The sequence below is a fragment of the Lagopus leucura genome, unplaced genomic scaffold (assembly GCF_019238085.1).
Source record: "Lagopus leucura isolate 7727_CA_CO unplaced genomic scaffold, USGS_WTPT01 Super-Scaffold_100002, whole genome shotgun sequence".
Taxonomy (NCBI): Eukaryota; Metazoa; Chordata; class Aves; order Galliformes; family Phasianidae; genus Lagopus; species Lagopus leucura.
In genome coordinates this window covers 85,981,996-86,002,033 of record NW_024962263.1, presented here as the reverse complement: position 1 = coordinate 86,002,033, position 20,038 = coordinate 85,981,996, and the positions used below count along the sequence as shown (strand labels likewise).

Sequence of the window (20,038 nt, the reverse complement as noted above, 5' to 3'; positions counted from 1 at the left end):
GACTCCAGGAAAAATTACAACCTGGCTTTGCAGGACCATCATTCTGGTGAAGTTTACTAAGATGCTGGCCTGAACTTGAGAAATAAATATTTTTCTGTTGTTCTGATAGACCGCTAACCTAATTTTATTTATCAGCTGTATTTCAGGCTCTGTTGTGTTGGTCCCATGTCTAGCAGTGCCTCACTTGGCCCCTTCTTTCTTTTTCAGAGATCAAGCAGTGCCATGACAAATAAATCATCCTTCTCATCTGTTTGTAAACTACTTAATTTAGATTTTGCTCTACAGCAAAACCTGTTGCAGTTATTTATATCATCATGGCCCCAAGCAGTTAAAATAAGTCAACATTCTGATTATGGCTCTGAATATTTTATTGCTTATATTTATATCATGCTGCTCTACACCAGCACCTGTTCTTCCTTTACCACATTCCAGTTTAACAGTCAGTGTTTGTCCAAAGAACCATCATGGTGGAAACTGGCCTACAGATTGTTGTTTCTGTAGCAGTGAATGTCCCTTGAAATGTATAATTTTTTCAGAGTTCTCATGAAATTTGTTAAATATTTTAGATCTAAGGATGGCTATTAAAGAAAAATGTTTTTTAAATTGGCCTGAAAGCAAAATACCATTGTTGTATTAATTTATGTAATAAAAATACATCCTCTTCCAGAGATCCCAGGACCTTTGTTCTGATGTTTCTTCTGAAGGTCTCTCTCTGTCAAGTTCTTTTACCACCATCCTTATCTTCTCCCTCCATTCTCCCAGCCTGTAAGCAGTTTTGGTGACAACATTTCAACCCATGACTCCTTGTCAAGCTTTTACTACTCTTGTCTTAGTGTGTGAGAGCATTGCACTGCCTGCAGTGCTGTTATCTTTTGGTTCAACAGAACTGCTTAACAGAATCACAATTTCCGCTGATTTCATGAGAAACTTCAAGGCAGGTTTTGTCGGTGTTTACTTTGTTATTAATTTCAGAGAGGTTAATTAAAGAAAAATAAGTAGGTATTGATGGTCACATGAATCTTGTTGACTCTATTTGCTAGATCTCTATTGACTGTAGCAGGACTCTAAACACCTTGTTCATAAGAAGGAAAGTCTAGTTAGTGACATTAATCTCACGGGCAAGTGATCTGCTTTACATCTGTCACAAATAAAGATAATCAGTGCAATGAAAGTAAACTACTTGCTCTTATATGCTTAGTTAAATGTCCTCAGAACATATAAAGCAGGCAATAACTTGCCAAGTGAAATTTTGAAGTGAATTTGATGAGACAAAATGCAAGATAAGCACTTAAAAATTGACAAGGACAGCTGAGTTTACAGCTGAGTTAGACAGTTGATTGAAATTTTCTATGACCAGAAATGGAAATGCATTCAGAACAGTGCCAAAGAACATATTATTTATTAGCCTTTCTGTACGAGACTGTCTCTAGTCACTTACTCTAAATTTGGATTCTTTGGTAACAACTCTTTTGACATAATAGTTTGTCCTCAAAATTAGGTAGCTCTTTGAGATATGGAATCATAGAATATCCAGAATTGGAAGGTACCCATAAGTGTCATTGAGCCCAAGTCCTGGCTCCATGCAATATCACCAAAAATCAGTTCCTATATCTGATAGCATTGTTCAGATGCTTCTTGAACTCTGGCCACTTGGTACCATGACCACTGCCCTAGGGAGCCTGTTCCAGTGCCTGCCAACTCCCAGGTGAAGAACCTTTTCTGATATCCAACCAGAAATGAATCAGGCAGTCAGTCACATGGCTCAACAAGAGCTCCAAACATCACCTTTCCTCCCCTACGGCATCTGATTACAGAATTTTCCAAGGGGGATCTCAGTATGCTTGTTTATCATGTCCAGATATGGCCTTCAGAAGACAGATAGAACTGCCAGTTAGGTGTTGCTAAGGAATTGAATGGGGTCAAATATCCCGACATACTCCCAAGTACTTAGTATAGACCTGTGCCCATGGAGTCTGGAAATCAGTCATGTATGAACTTGAATAGAATTTTAAAAAAAGTCGTTTTTGGCAGTTTTACAATTGCAAGAGAATAATATGTGGTCTGTTTTAGAGCTCTCATTTCCTGTTTAAGCTAATAAAAGAACCCAGATCAAGAAGAATATAGCTCCTTTAATTACTGAGAGGATCATACTCAAGCGTGAGAATGATGAGTAATTCTGACTGTTTCCTAAGTAGGCATCAAATAACTTGCTGCTTTTTCTAGTGTTTTATGATTTTAAGACTGTTAAAGAGAATACCAGAAAAAAAAAAGGTTCAGGTGAACAGTGGGAATAAGAGAAATAACTGTTGAAGATTGAAGATGATGATGTTCATAGATGTCTGAGTTTTGGTTCTTGGTCATGCATAAAGCTTTAAAACCTCTTCTTTTGGATGTTTTAAGACAGAGGTACAGTGTGGGGAACGAAGAGGTAAAGTGGTGAGGAGTACAGTGAGGATTATGCAGCAGTGGGGAGCTAGTTCAGGTGAAAGTCTTTTTCTTCTGCTTTGCTCTCCCTCAGTGGTCTGAATTTTTCCTGCTATTTCATTTTGTGCATGGTGTTAAAAGCAAGTTATTATTAACTTTGTAAGCAGATAGTAATTTGTGCTGAGCTGAACTCAGATCTGGTGTCCTGACAGGCACGTGATCACAGAGGACAAATCGAGGTTGATCTTATTCATTTTGTCAAGTGATTTGACCTAAATTTGCACAGCTGTGTTCACATTTAATCCCATCTAATAGCTCAAAGGCTTTATATCTTGTAAGAGCAGCCTACTGGCACCTAACATTTATTCTGGCCCTGATTCAGTTTTGCCCTACAAATCCTCTGGTACAACCTGGTATTTTTGTTTTTTCCCTGGTAGATTTATTCCTCCATTTAAATACCCTTGAAATGAACAGTCTCTGAATGGTATAATCTAGACAGTTGGTTTTCAGCCTTCCTGGCTTTGCTGACCTGAGCAAATTCTGCAGTATGGATGGGTCACACAGGCAAAACGGGAGTGGAATTGAAGTAAGTTTCTGGCTTGTTTTACTAAGTCACTTTGTTCAGATTCCTGAGCTGCACTGTTCTCACCCATGACTATATGAACTGTATGTTTGAGGCCGTTGATATGATGTGAAGGTTCTCTATTGTGACATGCAACTGTTTTTTCTATCCTGGCAATTTCATTTTGTTGCTGCTGTAAATGAGTATTTACACCACTCTTCAGTGTGAACCGATGATCTAGGTATCACTGCTACTTTGTGAATTTAAGCAGGCCAAAGAGAAAGTATAATCTTGTAAGTGAAAGAAACCCCACAGACATAAATAAAGCAATTCCTTTTTTATTTGCTCTATTTTGAATACTCTTTGGGTAATGAGTCATTTTTTAAGGCTCATTTATTATCTGTCTTCTGTGTCTCTAATTCATAACATTTTGGTGGTAGAAATCAATGAACCTTGGGAAAAGTGATTCACAATATTGCGCTGTTTATGAACATATGTCTACTGAGTCTGACAAAATTGTGGATATTGATTTTCCCAAGAATATTAAGCAGGAAACTTTACATATGTGGGTTTTTTTTTTTTTTTTTTTTTTTTTTATAACATTGAAAGATGTTTTTCAGGGCTCACATCCAAACTGAGTTACGTGTGTGGAGTATAAAACAGATCAGTCTTTAAAATCTTGAACTAGGCTAGATGCTTACATGGTGGGGAAAAACAAAAAAACAAAAAAACACATTTAATGGGTATGTTTGAATAAGAGTCTTGCATTTTTTTTTTTTACCTGTGTCACAAGCCTTTATTTTGGCTTTCGGATTGAGGAAAATTTTCAAAGGTCTACAATAAACTGGAAAATCAAAAACCTTAGCAAAATAGCTGCAAGGGATCGTTGCTCTCTTTTGCACAGTTGCTATCTCATTCTGTAAGCTATTCTGGTTAATGTTAGATGACTGTAAAGACTGGAGATTTTATAAAGTAACCCCTGATAGCTCCTAAACAGAGAATTATAAGGTTTCTCATGACTATGAATAACAAGTTTTTTTGAAGGAGACTTGAAAACAAAGTTCTAAACAGTAATGCATTCTAAAGCAGAAAAATCACAACCAGGCAGTGACCCAAAAGTTATGATTTTTTCCTAAGTGCACTTAGAGAACAAACAAAGGAGCATTCTGGTTGAGTTCTAAATTGGGTATATGCATCATTTGTGCAGATTTTATTGCATATATTCTTTATTTTCAACTTAAGAACAAATTGTTGAGCGAATCTGTACATTGCATAACACTTCTGCATTTCATTGCATGTAGATATTTTATCAATCTATTGCAGTATTTGTGCCTGAACATGGGAGCCTGGGTACCAGGTAGAGCTGTTTTGACACGGTTGGAACTGTGCAAAAGGCGACTCTGCAAGACTGTTATGCTTCATTGGCCTTGCCCTGACTCAGGGTAAATTCTCTCCCTTGTTGACTACACTATAGTAAGATGGATCGCCTAATTCAACAAGTCAAACTTATCCTTGAATCAATTCTCTAAAGTAAAAACCAGGAAGGAAGAAGTTTTATGATAATTTCAGTAAAAATTGTACCTTCCAGTGATTCTTTAGCATCACAAATCAAAATATTTAAGGAAAGTAGGAGGCATTATACATAAAAATGAAGGCCCTAAGTGGTCTAAAAATATATATTATTTGTCTGGGATTTCCAGGTTCTAATCACTGTTAAATCAACAATTTGGACTTCATGTGATCATTTCAAACTGGCGGTAAATTGAGCTCTAACACATTGCTCTCACACTCCCATTCTTCAAACGAACAAGAGTAAAATACAGAACATTGTAAATTTTTATTTAATAATTTTTAACTATTAGCACTATTAGCTATTAGCACAGCTAAACAAGCTGTGTTGTTTCCTTGTATCTTTTCATACTATATTTAAATTGCCTCATTTCTATCTCCCAGAATCTTAGAATTGCCAACTCTGTTAATTGTAGAATCATAGAATGAATCATAGAATGGTTTGGGTTGGAAGGGACCATTAAAATCATCTAGTTCCAACCCCTTGCTATAGGCAGGGACATCTCCCTCTAGACCAGGCTGCTCTTCTGAAAAAAAATCACAAGAAAATAAAACATGCTCTAAAAGCAGTAAGAAAAGTGATGCTATCCTGGAGATAGTATGTGCTGTTTCCTGAGAGGTAGTTTTATTCTCCTAAATGAATGTTTTGAGGTTTATGAGTCATTGCCCTTTATCACATGGTGCTTTGTTCTTTTGTCCTCGGGCATTTTCCTTTTTTTTTCCCTTTCATTTTTTTCCAGCTCCTGTGACAAAGATGGACAGAGATGGTGAAAGCACTGAAGAGATGTCTGGTTTGTTTTACACTCAGATGTAATTGCATAAATGCTAGAAAGTTCATAGCCTGACAGAATGTGCAGTGCCCTGGCCTTATTTCCACCCTTTGCTGTCCCCATCTTCCCTGCTTCTCCTCCCTTGGTTTGGGCCAATACTGATTGCCATCTCAGCAGAGCATTGTCGGACTTTTTTAGCTTCAAGATGTTTAACAATTAATTGTGTATGTGTAGTATGCAACCAATACCCACCTGCTGTCAGGGGGCTTGGCCAGTTGACTCTATATCTAAAATGTCATAGCACAAACATTATGAGTTACAAAGATTGCTGATGGCAATGGAGGATAAAGGTAAATAAAGCCATTGCATTTTAGCTAGCATCATACATTGAAAAATCCAGAAGTTACTTCTATTGAAAACAAAGCAGTGGAGAGTATAAAATCTTCCTTCAAAGGAACAAGTGAGATGCTCTCTAATCCTACAATATATATATTTTTGTAGGGCTTTATATGTATAAAAGATTCTCATTTTCAGTTAGTGTCTCCTTGCTACAAGGAAAATGACAAATGAAATTAATTATCTATTGCTAGGACAGAGCTCTTGCTGGAAGGATAAACTGTCAAAGTAGCGACCTGTTATCTTTAGTGCCCTTAGGACAGCACAGCACAACCTGTGGTGATGGCAGCACCTTATGAAGCAATCCATTGCTTTGAAGCTGTTGATACTGATAGTTGGCATTGCTTTTACACAAGCATATTGCCAAAACACTTCCCAAGCAGTTTTTTCTAGCTTTATATGAAAATTTGTTTACATATTCTTCAGTGCTCTTTGGGAAAATTCAGAGTATAACTTAAATATGGACATTTTGGAAGAACCAATGTACTATAGCCTTAGCAAGAATCACCTCTGTATTTCTCTATAACTGCTTATTAGATAAATTCATGATACTTCTTTAGTAATGGCAACAGTCTCTGTTGTTTTTCAATGCTGATGTAACGACATCCTTCAGTTCAGAGTTATTTTTACCAGCTGTTCCTCTATTTATAGCCCAAGGTTGCTCCCCATAGCAATCAGTGAGTAAGGGATAGTCTGAAGTCCTATACAAGCCCTGCATTTTGAAGATCTGTGATCAGCTGGTTTTAAGGAGCAATGTGGTATAGCAGTGAAAATTTGGTGAATCATTTTAAGTACTTGTGTTTTCCTCATCTTGGCTGCCTGCAGCTGTTTTGTCTAATTTTGTAGCTTTTATTTCAGTGAACTATGTCTCTGAGCAATTTTTCTTTGAACCTTGCTAAGTGCTCTGATGAGCAAGTGTGCCAGTGGCTCCTTTTATCAGATGCACCCAAGGTACTAGGTCCTATTGGAGACAGCTCAGTCCCTCTAGCCTTCACATGTAGATTTACATGCTCTGAGCCTCTGTTTTTCCTGTGGAATGGATGGATGTCCAGCTTGGTGTGGCTTGATGTTTTTTTCTCCCCCCCCCAAAGACAGTTCTCCTGTATCTGCTTTGAAAATGTAGAAAGCAAGTGAAATAAATAGTAATTAGACTGAAGACCTGCCTGTGTATTTCCACGCATTTAATCTTTACTTTTTCATTCACCCTAGCTGACCTTAGCCTTACACCATTTTTTCTGTCTTTGAAAACATTGTTGCTTGTCTAAATGAACTGGCCAACTATTCACACCTCCTCTCTTTAAAACATTGTCTTCAAAAGTACAATTATATCCTTTGATCATGATATTTTAGTCTGGAGAAATATGCCTGAGAACAGTATACAAATCCATCTAGAGGTTATCCTTCCATTTAGGAGGAACTCTCCTCAAGACTGAATACCTTGCAAAAGTATTTCTTGGTGTTGTGTGATTTCTCTCTTGGCTTCCCCCACACAGTCTGATTTGCTTTGATGCTGTATGCTTGGCCAAGACTATCACACACATTACCAGGAAGATGTGGTATTTGCATGCCCTATAAGCAGAATGCAATTCCCTCAGGCAGTGCAGAAAGGCAAAGTCAGAAAGAATTAATCTTGTTTCTGTTTAAATTGTAAAGATAAATACATAAATAAAATAAGGAGATAGGGAGCATAGCAATTGTATTTCTTTCTCATAGTCCTAGACATATAATGCAAATATTGCATGTCCCATTCTTGTCCTTCCAGAGTCAACATGTCTAACTTGTTTCTTGTTTGAGGAATGTGGATGAAAAATCAACATTTTAACTCTGAAATATCTAGTTTTGAAAATGCCAGTGCTTGAGAGGGCAGCCAGAAAGAAAACATAATTTAAAATAGTGTAACAAGCCAGTCTTATCTCAGACCTTCATATATCAAACTCTTCTTTCTTGTTTCATTAGAGGCAGTGGTCAAATCTTTGAGTGCCATGGAAATTACAGGTTAGCATGTATGGGGATATTCTTCCCTTTGAAATCTGAGTTTGATGTTTCCTTAGAGCCTCGTGTGTCTCAGACGAGAATTATTAATAGCCCTCACATGGGACACCCTCATAGGTGGCTGCTGTGAAAAAGCTACCCGTGAGTGCTTCTGAACTGTGCTAATTAAACAAATCTGATGGCTATCTTGTCCCTGTTGTCATAGACAATTTCCAGACAGCAACATCTTACAGCTTGCCAAAAGAAGACTTTCAGAGAAGGAGGAAAGAGTAAATGGAAATTTCAAAATCTGTCTAAAAGCTGTAAAAGCTCATCTTGTCTCTGCTGCAATAAGGGGAATGTCAAGGGTTTACAATGGTATGTTAAGTAGTGATAGATTAGTAACTTATGTAGGTAAATCTTATTTGAGTAAGGTATGACCCCCAGATGTTTCTTCCAGCCTGAATAATTCTGTGGTTAAATGGACGTATGAGATATTATCTGTAAATGGTTGTAATGCTTCAAAATCTTGATCTGTCTGTTGTGGCTTGATTGTTAACATTTTCCTTAGAAGAATCTCTTCCATTTATTATTCTATAAATTATTTATATTCCCTTAGAAACTTCTCTTCCACATCTTTAGTTAAGCCATAGAAGGAGTCAAAAGCACAAGAATCCTGAATTCTATTCTCATCTGTCTCAAAGTTATGTCTTTTTGGCCTCTGCTTTTATGGAAATGGGCTGTTTTGTTCCTGCATGTCTGCCATTTGATAAAATAGGATGAAAAAAAAATCAATTTCCCATGTAAGAGTAGCAAGACAGTTAATTAAAATTTGTTTTGAAATTCTTGCGCAGAATATGTTATTTACTCTTTTGCCTCTTCTTGTACTTTCCATAATATTATCATTCTATCCTTAGGCCTAATTGGATATTTTAGCTCTCTTAATTACTACTTTGATCTTGTTTTTAGAAGTTTTCATGAAGATGGAGCTCAATGAAGTAATTGGAAAGATTCCAGTTGATATCAGATTTGCATGAACCCCAAGATGCCAAACAAAATGTGATAGTTGAGGATTTTTTAAGAAAAATACTTCAAATGTTTATTATCCCTCTTTATATGTGTTGTTTAGGTGATGACCTGAAAAAATCATGTCTGAGGTCCAGGGTACAGTCGAGTTTTCTGTGGAGCTACACAAATTCCATAATGTGGACCTCTTCCAGAGAGGGTGAGTTGATGTCTCTGTTAATTTGCAGCTGATTATAGAAGAGTTATTTTCAGAAAACAGTTACAAACCAAAACAGATAATTTTCTGCCAAATAGAGTTGTATTTCATGCCATCTCCAGAGCAGGGAAGGATGTCATTGGGTTTTCTCTGCTGTCAGGAAGGATCAATGTACATTACTTTCACTATAAACTCAGACTGATGGACTTATTTTTGTAATAAAGTATTGTAATGCTCCAAATTATTTTAAGCATCTGTTCAGACATAAACACAATAGCCATTTTAAATGCTTCTGGATTGGTGCTGAGCCTCTGTGCTAAATGGTAACTGCTTTGAACTTTAATGAAAACGCATTCACTGTAGAGTTGTAAATCCTACAACTATTATTTTAATTATTTTAATGGATGATAATTTAACCCCACCATTTCAGAGGGGAATGTGAATATTCCTGTTCACTTGAAGTTCTAGTTCTGATAGCCATATTGTATTTTCATGTCCCTTTAAGTTAGAAGAACACGTACAACTTCTGCTTTACTCAAAATTTTGCCCCCATTCTTTTGCACCACTTTTCCTGATAGCCTTTATACTAACCCAGCAGCTGTTGAATGGAGAAGCCTAACCAAATGTGAATAATTGTTCTGCTTGCATATTGGACCCCGCATTTTTTCAGTGAGGAAAAATATACTAAAATACTTGACCAGATGGGTCAAAAGAATGTACTTCATGGACAACTGTGGGTCTTGTGGAGTATTATTTTCTTTCATCTAAGACAACTGAAGTGTACAGCACATTACATATACTCTTTAATGCCTTAGTTTTGCAAAGGAATGGTTAATAGCTGATTTGTCCATCTTGAGTTTCATTTCTGGTGACAAAAATATGGAGTTGGTTCAGGTATTGGGATGAGTTAGCTAGAACTGTTTCCATCTAGTTGTAGGCTTTTTTTGTTATTTGCTTTTACTGTGATGAATTATGTGTTAAAGATGCCATGAACTTGGATGAAGGAAGCACAGCTGTATTCTGTTTTAACAGCTGGCATCTGACATTCTGTTAATGCCTCCAAGTGAATATCTGTCACAGTTCCATTATAAAGCATTCTGACTATAACAAGTGCTTATGTTAAACAGAAAAAAATCCTCAGTGTTTGAGGTGTTTGGTTTATTTGCATTATAAGTGAAGATTTTAATGTACCTTGGTGTTCATGATCTTAGAAGACAGTCCTTGGCTGTAGATTCTTAATTTGATGGTCAGTGTAATAATGCACTTGATCCTCCTCACATTTGAAAATGTGCACCCATCTGTGGCCTCAGTGATTTGTTTGGACTTCAGTGGTAGGATGCTCAAAGCTTAGACATATCACACTGCTGAGCTACCTTTTTTGTTGTTATCATATAGACCTGTATCTGTGAAATGTTTTCTTTGGCTTTGACAGTCAGATCAAATCTCTGGTGTGAGGGTAGGCCTAGCACTAACACAGATAATATATTCTGCTGTCACATTAATGAGTTCCTAATTACCCTTTCTTTTTTCTCCCACTGGTGCTTACCCTGCTTTACTGATTAATATTCCAAACATGTGCAGGGCTATAGGTTATATTGCAATAATTTGTTTATTAAATTTTTTCTTTCTTTGTAACCTGCACAGTATTATATGTATTTGTTTTTCTTTCATAATTTCACTAATTACGTTTCCAATAATATCCTTTACTGCATCTCACATTTGCTGATCAGCATCATCTGCCTGGCTTCATCTACTCAGTAGCTCTTATCGCTGTAGTATGAGAATATGAAGAAAATGAGTAAATGATTTTGCCAAATTTCATTTTAACTTGGGTGCAGTTATTTTTCCCCTACTACTGTTGTTGATATTCACAGTGGACATCTGGAATATCTTAGATTGACATATAGTCTCTCTGGATGAGAGGATGGTAGAAGTAATGATAACAGGAATTTTCTATTTAACTGGTGTTTTTCTTCTCTGAGTACCTTGTAAATTGAGTCAATATCGTTCTGTCTCACTGAAGGTCAAAAAGGCAATTTGTGAAAGGTTGTCCATCAGGATAGCAGTGGACCAGAAATGAATCTTAATTTATCTGGAAGCACACTGCTGTGGTTTTTTAACAGCAAAAGCAAGAACAACAATGAAGAACATTATTAATGATTAAGCTAGTAAGTGAAAAATGAAAAATCAAAACCAAGGACATGATTACATTTCCTTAGAAATACATAGAAGCCTTGCTACAAAATCAGTAGAAGTAGACTGGAGCTTCAGTCACCAAGTTCTGTGGAACACCACTAGATTTGTGTGCCAAATTGACATTGGGCTGTATGGTTGAAATTCCTGAGTTGGTACAACATAGCTGCGCAGGAATGAAATTTCCAAAGCACTTAGTCTTGGCTATCTGTCCTTCTTGAGAATCTGGATTGTTTGACTGGATGTTGTCCCAGATTTCAAGTAGGGCAAGAAAATTTTCCTAGTAACTGCAGGTCTGTCAGTCTCACTTCAGTGCCTGGTAAAATTATGGAGATTATTCTGGGAGTTACTGAAAATCACCTGAAAGACAGTGTAGTCATTGGTCATAGTTTACGAGAGGAAATTCCTGTTGAATTAACTACATTTTCTTTTATGGTGAGGTTACCCATTTAGTTGCCCAAGGAAAGACAAAAGATATAATCTTTCGGATTTAAGCTAAGATTTCAATACTATATCTCACAATGTATTTCTGGACCTTAGAGAGGGATCTGGAAGTTCTGGCTGATGGCAAGTTGAATATGAGTCAGCAGTGTTCTCTGGCAGCCGCAATCATCAAGTAAGCATTGAGGTGCACCAAGCCCAGCACTGCCACTGGGCAAGGGGAGGCGTTGTCCCCTCTGTTCACTTCCAGTGCTGGGAGCAAAGCAACAAAAGGACATACAACTATTAAAGAGTGTCCAGAGGAGGTCTATGAAATTGGTGAAGGGTCCAGAGGGCAAGGCATATGAAGAACAGCTGAGGCCCCTGGATTTGCTCAGCCCAGAACAGAGGAGCTGAGGGGAAGCCTGATGGCGGCTGCAGCTCCTCACAGGGAGTGGAGAGGCAGCGATGAGCTCTACTCTCTGGAGAGCATAGTTGAGCCAACAGCAAGCCCGTGAGAGAAGAGTCCTCAGTGCAAATAATGGCATGAATAAATCATCAAGGTTTAGCTAGAGAACCCTGGAAGAATCAGTCCTTCTGGAGCCATTAGGTGTTGGTTAGTAATCAGACTGATTAAGAACATAGTCTGCTGGCCTAAAGCCACACAGCCAAAGTGCTTTAAAATGTTAGTCCTTCAGTAATGGTTCTGGTTCTATTTGTGGTTTCTCTGGAAGCTATTTTGAACTGTGTAAGTACACAGAGGCTGTTGCCATCTCTCCTTTCCCATGAGAAGTGGAGACTCCTTAATCTACATGAATTCTACATTGTGATATTTTAATCATTGCCTTACAGTCTAAAACTAATGTTTCTTAGCCTGTATAAATGGTTAATATAGACTGATACAGAAAGCAGTCAGGGGCTTTTGTAAATGCTTATTGTGATTTTATGTTTCTTGCATACGTAACAAAAAGAGTTATCAGAAAAATATATGTTACAAGTAGTTTGGTCAATTATTGCTGTTAAATTTATCTTTTTCTAAAGCACAAACGAAACAATGTCAGAATTTGCCAATATCAGATACTTAAATGCTGTAAGTACTGACATACAGGAAGAATGAACCTTTTCTTTGGACAAGCCCAAGGATTTGCTGTGCAGTTTGAAAAATAGAGTAATAAGTAATGCAACTTCTGGAAGAAAAAGTATTTTTAAGTTTTCTGTCCTAATTCTCTCCATCACGTTCCACTTAATAACTGGTGACAGATATTTTCTCAAGTAAAATTAGCTGACTGATTCTGATATTTCTTAATAGAGAAGGAAATAAAATTATCCATGACTTCCAGAAATCAATTAATTGATTTTTCTGGTTCTGTCAGAAGAAATTCTGAAAGAATTTCTGAAAGAAAGATGCATATAATATGCATGGATTTTTTTTAATATAAATGAGATAAAAAGAAAATGAAGAGAACTAACAGGCATGCCAGAATGATGTTTTCCTAGAATAATGATTGCTGTCCCTTGGAACAGATATATTGACAGAAATGACTTTTTTTCTTGTCACAAAGACATATTTCTGTGACTCTTTGTCGGACCTTCACTGTAAGGCAGCAGATTCTGAAGTAAAGGGCTCAAAAATAAGAAGTCAATGACAGTCGTAGTGATAGCTGTTGAGCCTTATGCACTGAACATACAGGATTAAAAACTGCATCACCAACCTGTATTCATGAAAGCAACTGGGGTGCAGGTGCTCAGACAGCTAAATATCAACATCCCAAAGGACAGCAAATGCCCAGCTTTTGGAGAATAATATATAGTAATTTATTTTCATGACTGTTGGTCAAGACAGTCATGATATCTCTTATCTGTCTGTCAGTGCTGCAACCTTCAATTTCTTACTGATTACTGATGATAGGTGGACTTTCCACTGCCAGTGAAAGGGAGAAGAGATTGAAGCAGGATGAAACATAACTTAAAAGACTGTTCTGCAGGTGCAGAACATCTTCTCAGCAAACTCCATTATATGATGACCAATATTATCAGTATTGAACATTGGAAATTATCTTTCTCCTTCAAATAAGCAATATCTAATGTATTTAACCTTACGTGTCGCTGTTCTGTGTCACTTCTTTGTTTACAGAGATATCTAAATACCTAATGGATTTGAATTTGTCAGCTACCTACAGCAATATCACAATCAATCACAGCAATATCAGCAATCTGAATTCAGAAATAAAGGGCCTGGATAGAAATGGAATGATGGAATCACTAAGGTTGAAAAAGACCACTAAGATTATCTAGTCCATCACCACCATGCCCACTAACCATGTCCCTCAGTGCCACGTCTACCCTTTTCTTGCAAACCTCCAGGTGGTGTCTCCGTCATCTCCCTGGGCAGCTTGTTCCAATGCTTGATCCATCTTTTAGAGAAGTTTTTTTTTCCTAATATCTAACCTGAACCTCCTCTGGCACAAGTTAAAGCCATTACCTCTTGTTCTGTCTCATAGGAAAAGATGGTATTCAGTACTCGGAGTATCTGATGGTATCTGGTAGAATAGATGGTACTCAGGACTCTGAGATTTTTCACCTGCTAGATATGGAGAAAAACCTCCATCTGTCCTTCCTGAAATGCAGTGTACAGTGATAAAAACCATGCCCTGTCTGCTGGACCTCCTTCTTCTGTGCTCTGCTTTGGTCATTTCCCTTTGTGTCTTTTCCACCTTTTTTGTGAAATGTTTGCAGATTGTACAACTAGCCAGGTGGTATAAAATCAGGCAACATTTTGCAGAGAATACGAAAATTCATCTGCTGTATATCTGTGTCACTCTATAGTGGTTCAGCAAGTGGCTGAAAAAGGAAAAAATGAACCTAAATAAGACACAAGCTAGTAGTTAGAGGATAATTTCTTGTAGAGTAGGGCTCTCTATCCTTTGGTGAAAGATATATGTATCCATAGCTGATCTGTCTGACCAGCAGCTTAGAACTGTCCCTAGGCAGCTTGCTGATAATAGCCCAGGTCAATAACATGTCTTACTGATATTGCTATCTCTGTTTGCTTAGGAGATAGCCTCTCACAAATATTCTAGTGTCAATTATTCAGAGCAGCAGAATGTTTTTTAGGGAATTACCATTGCTACAAAGCACTCCACAAAGGTTATTGTGATCAGTTTGGGTGCTCCATCATGCAAGAAGCCAGTGTAGGAAGCAGAGGATAACTTACTGTTTTCATAATGCTTTGCAGTCAGTGACCAGAATCTAGTTATAGGTGGATTCTTTACCTCAGGATTGAATATGATAAGCATTTTTTTTTTGTTTAAGCAGAGTAGAACTTTGTATCAGAAATGGAAAATGTATCTGCATGAAAGACAACCTCTTCCCTGAGCCTGACTGGAGTGGTGCAGTGAACCCTTAAAGGATAAGGGATTATTTCCAAGGGTGAGGCGTGTTACAGCTGATCTGCCATCTCTGACAAGAGTACACAATACATAGAGTGTGTGTGCTCGGAGTATAGTTAGAACAGTCAAAATAGGAAAACCTCTGCTGCTGAAATTCTCTCTTGAATTCTCTCTTGGGGAGAATAACAGAGAAAATATATGATAGACCTCAGTGTTGTTGGAAGCACTGCTGAGGATTGCTCAGATATTAGTGATTATCATGTATAATATAAAAATTTCATTATTAATGAGCCAAAAAAAAAAAAAGAAAGAAAAAAAAAAGTCGTCAACTGGTGTGTTTATGTATGTGTTAGTAATTAAAGAAGGATTTAAAATTTTGGATGTTTAGACAAAGCCAGTACAAAGCAGAAAGGATCCTTTGTAATGATCTTGTCAGCAATTGGTTGTGAACAACAGATGAATAAAATGATACAAGCATCTGCATCTCAGAAAATACATGGTTTTCACTGTGCTTCCAGTCTCAGTTTTCAAGACTGATAAGTACTCAGGAAATCAATTCAAACTATATGGCACTTTAAGTTATTCAGGCTTCTATAGCCTTGTTCAAAACCATTGACATTAATAGGTGTCTCCATCAGCTTGCTGCAGTATGTCTTCTCTGATTTAGCGGCTGGCAAGCAATGTATCTCTGAAACTCTTGCTTGTGAAGAAGCTTTTTTGTGATACCTAATATTAAGTAAGGACTAAATAAAATTTCTGTGCCAATTTGTAACTGAGCCTTTGGCAATGCCTATGCATTCAATGCAGATCTTACACTTTTTTAGAAGATGTGTTTCCTGGAGTCAGGCAATTAGAGAAGAAACTCGTATTGTTTAATACTAACCTGCTAATGCTTATATATGCTCTGGAAACCGTAGAAGGTAGTATCTTCCCCAAATGGTTTCATATTCATTTATATGTAAAAATCTATATTTTTTACACTAACTCTAGGATCTCAAGTGTTTACCAACCCTTGCTGGTAATCAGTTCTGGAATACTAGAAAGCAAGGGGAATCCTTGCAAGCCTTCTATTTTGAAAGAAAGAAAGAGTGGACTAGCAGTTGTAATTCGTTGACCAAAGAAAAAACCTTTGCTCCTTTAACAACTGGATACTATTTCTCCAAGGAAAGTAAATGTCACCACAGATCAAGTGACATTTACATTGCTCCTTTGACGACTTTCTGAGTGAATTATGTCAGAAAACAGCTTTGACTTCACCCAACATAATTTACATTTGTACAGAGATACACTTCAAATCTTGGCTTTGGCTCCTAATTCATAAAGCTACAGACGGACCAGTGTCTACCAGTGGGAGTCACTCACATCTGTGCCTCTGTTTTTGCATAAGGGAAAGGAAAGAACTGAACTGAACAAGAACAGAATGGAAACATTACAGCAGCACAGACAGTGACAATACAACTATTCTAAACAAGAGGAAGAGTGCCATAAATTACTGAATGGACAGCTCCAGTAATAAAATAACTATAAGATGCTAAGTAATGGGAAGTTATTCTCCATTTTTTCATGCGAGAGTGCATTTTTGCCCTTTTGGCATTTTTCCTCACTTAAGCACTTTGCAAACAGCAACTAATTGAGGCAGATGAAGTTGTCTGTGTTCAGAATGTGTTATCACATTGTTACACTCTGTGCATATCTCTAGAGAAAGTGTGGCATAATTGTCACTAGCAAATGTAGTGTTTAAATATAGGACAAGCTGTTCAGAGAATAGCTAAACCTGGTTCTTTCCTACAGTTGCTGGTTAGAAGGGAACATAAAATCCTATGAGAGTAGTCAAGCACTGGAATTACTTGTCTAGAGAGACTAGAATCTCTGTCCTTTGAGATGTTCAAGACCTGACTGGACACGGCCAGAGGCAATCTGCTCTGAATTCAGTGTTGATCCTGCTTTGAATAGATGCTGAGCTGATGGTGTTCCATGTCCCCTTCAGATTAAATTAATCCCTGAGTCTAGGATGACTGTGATCTTAATTTTCCTCAAAAAACAGAGACATCTACCTTGAGCAACATCCCTTCGCGTAACTCAGTTTTAGCCTTTGTAGTAAGTTAGTAGTTTCTAGTGGTTTATTGTCAGAACCATGGTTCCCGGTAGTTCTTCTAGTTGTCTAAATTGTAGCTCGAAACATGTTGATTTTATTAACATTCAAACATTATTTTAGCTGAGAAATGCATCTCACAAATAAGACTAAATTCTGCTTTCCACTGATATTCAGTTCTCCACCCCTTAAATCTTGGTATTTCTGAGTCCAGATCCTCGTCATCTTGGAAGTCTAGTTCCTTCCCTGTCCCAGAGAAAACCGGTTTTCAATGCTGTGCTTAATGCCTTCTGATTCTAAGAATTTTTTTATGTTTTTGTTTTATGAAGTATATTTATTAAAAAGTAGCAAAGCACTGCCCAGTTAAACTCCAAAAGCTTTGAAGAAAAATTTATGGTAGCCAGTTGTTGAAGTTATAGGCAATGGAATGAACTGTCTTGCAAGTTGATGACTGATTAGCTTTAAATGGTGTCTAAACCCCCAGATTTTCACTTTATTTTCTTCTTATCTTCTTAACTGTGTTATCCCCTAAGATTTTCATCTAACATCACACCTTGCATTTCATTTCCTAAAAGAATGAATTCCATCTGTTTGCATGACATTCCTCTTGGCTATCACTGTCTGTATGATATATTTTAATGTTTGTCTTTCAAGAGAAAGCACCACAGCTTCTCTGTCTGCATCCTTACCTCTTGACTCCTGAATTTTCCTGGTGTGTGTGAAACTTTCCACCCAAGTAGACAGAATATTTATACCAAACTGTGCTCTGCATAAGTATCATCACCTTTTATCCTTGTACCACAAATCACTTTACAACCTTCACTTATCCTTCAAAATGTCTTTCCTTAGTTCAAGCTGTTTTTATTTTACAAATAAGAAAAAGCTGATACACAGAATACTTTCAGAAAGAAAGCTAGAAAGTGAATATTTTGCTCCACTAAATCGTACTTTTTTTTCTTTCTCAAACTGTAACTCCACAGAGGCCAATTTGCTGAACGTTGTGCAATGTGTACTTATAAATCATTTGTTTTAATGACTAATCATGATTCTAGCATTCATGACCAAGAAAGATCAGCTGCACTCCCACGTGGGAAACGTGAGCAAAGTAAAGTGAGCACACTCTTCCTCACCAAATGACTCAGCTGATTCTGACTATTGGAGAAGGACAAGTGTTGAATGTGGCTCATATGGGTTGAAGTGAAGTTGGGTTTGCAGAAGAAAGGGATGCCATCCGAAGGAATCCTGATAAACTCAAAAGGTAGGCCCATGTGAACTTAATGAGGTTCAACAAAGAAAAATGTGAGGTTTTGAGGTTTCTTCCTTGATTGTTTCTTTTTCACCATGGTAATCTTTCCTACTATAATACCTGTGAAGTACCATCCTTACCACGCTAATCTTCCAACTGTACGTGCACCAAACCCAAGTGATCTGTGACTTTTATTATGTACTGGAGTAAGTGATGAGTCTAGGAAATTTCTTGAAGTGGGTCTGAACGGCCTTTCAGTTCTTCAGCTATTATCTGCAAGTATGGGAATAGTAATAATTTTTCAGAAGATTGTTCCCAAGAGTAGAATACAATCACAAGTGCTCAGATGATGAGGTTATAGAAAACATTATTGGCCAGGGGAAAGTTTGTCCCAGACTGTCTTTGGCTTCTGTTTTCCAGATATTTTTTTATTCTGCTTAAATCATCCCAAAGTCTAATTTTCAGAGAGGAAACTTGTACACTATCTCCATATCAGATGTCTTTAAGATGGCTTTGGTGAGGAACCCAAAATCATTACTCTTTTTGATGCTTCATCCTTTAGAGATGCCTTATGTTAATAACTGCTTGTGTAACTGGGTAGTTTAATTCTATGGATGAAATCAAAGTATATAGAGTCTGTACTGCAGACAAGGTGCACTTGAGATGCAGCGAGAAGAAAAAAAAAAACCAAAAAACAAAAAACAACAACAAAAAAAACAATTGGCCTTTGTCCCTGCTTTAATGGAGTTGACTATATAGAGTGTCTGGATGGGAAGATCTGTTTTAGCACTTTAATTACTTAATGTACTTGTTGCAGCAAAAGTGCATTAACAAATGCAGATCAATTTCTCCCATCAATCTATGTCCACTCTGTTACTTCAGAGCAGTCATTCATTTGTGGGATAACATCTGCCAATGAAAGGTATTACAAATAAAATGCATCCGAAAAAATGAACTGTTCTTTAGTAATCTCTTGTTCTCATGTGGTTATGCATGATAAATCTTTATAACAGTATCCTGCAACAAATGAGAAGTCAGTTTATAATATGACTGTTTGGTGTGATGTCTGCAGCCAGTGAACAGCAAAATTGCTGAGGATGCTGTGGATTTTTAATTCATTTTCTGAAATTTTTGCTGACCAATTTAATACTATGTGGTGTGGTCAACACGTCTGAGGGATGGGATGCCATTCAGAGAGATCTAGACAAGCTTGAGGAGTGGGCCCAGGTGAACCGCATAAGGTTCAAAAAAATCCAAATGCAATGGCTTGCACTTGGATTATGGCAACAGCTGCTATCAGTACAAGCTAGGGAATGTAAGGGAAAGGGCATCAGGGTACCAGTGAATGGCAAGCTGAACATAAGCCAGCAATGTGCCCTTGCAGTCCAGAAAGCCAACCATAACCTGGGCTGCCTCTAAAGAAAAGTGGTTAACAGATCGAGAGAGATGATCCTGCCCCTTTGTTCTGCTCTGGTGAGGCCTCACATGGAGTACTGTATTCAGATGCAGAGTGCTCAGTACAGGAGAAACAAGGTCCTATTGAAGTGTGTCCAAAGGAAGGCCACAAAAATGGTCCAAGGGATGAAATACCTCCCTTAGGAGGACAGGCTGAGAGCTGGGGCTGTTCAGCCTGGAGAAGAGAAGTCTCTGTGGATGTCTGAGAACAGCCTTTTAATATCTAAAGGAGAGCTATAGGAAAGAAGGGGACAGATTCTTTAGCAAGGTCAGTTGTGATAGGACAAGGGGAATTTCAAACTAAAGAAGGGAAAATTTAGATTGGATAT

General features: G+C 37.5%; 1 protein-coding gene across 1 annotated transcript in view; it reads left to right on the top strand.

Moving 5' to 3' along the window:
* The first annotated feature begins 8,840 nt into the window (after positions 1–8,840).
* The window catches only part of FAM135B (family with sequence similarity 135 member B), a 120,180-nt gene continuing 108,982 nt past the window's right edge, over positions 8,841–20,038 (top strand). The window contains exon 1 of the mRNA XM_042869670.1: positions 8,841–8,917. Coding sequence (XP_042725604.1) covers positions 8,841–8,917 — 77 coding nt within the window. The remainder of the gene's footprint in view (positions 8,918–20,038) is intronic.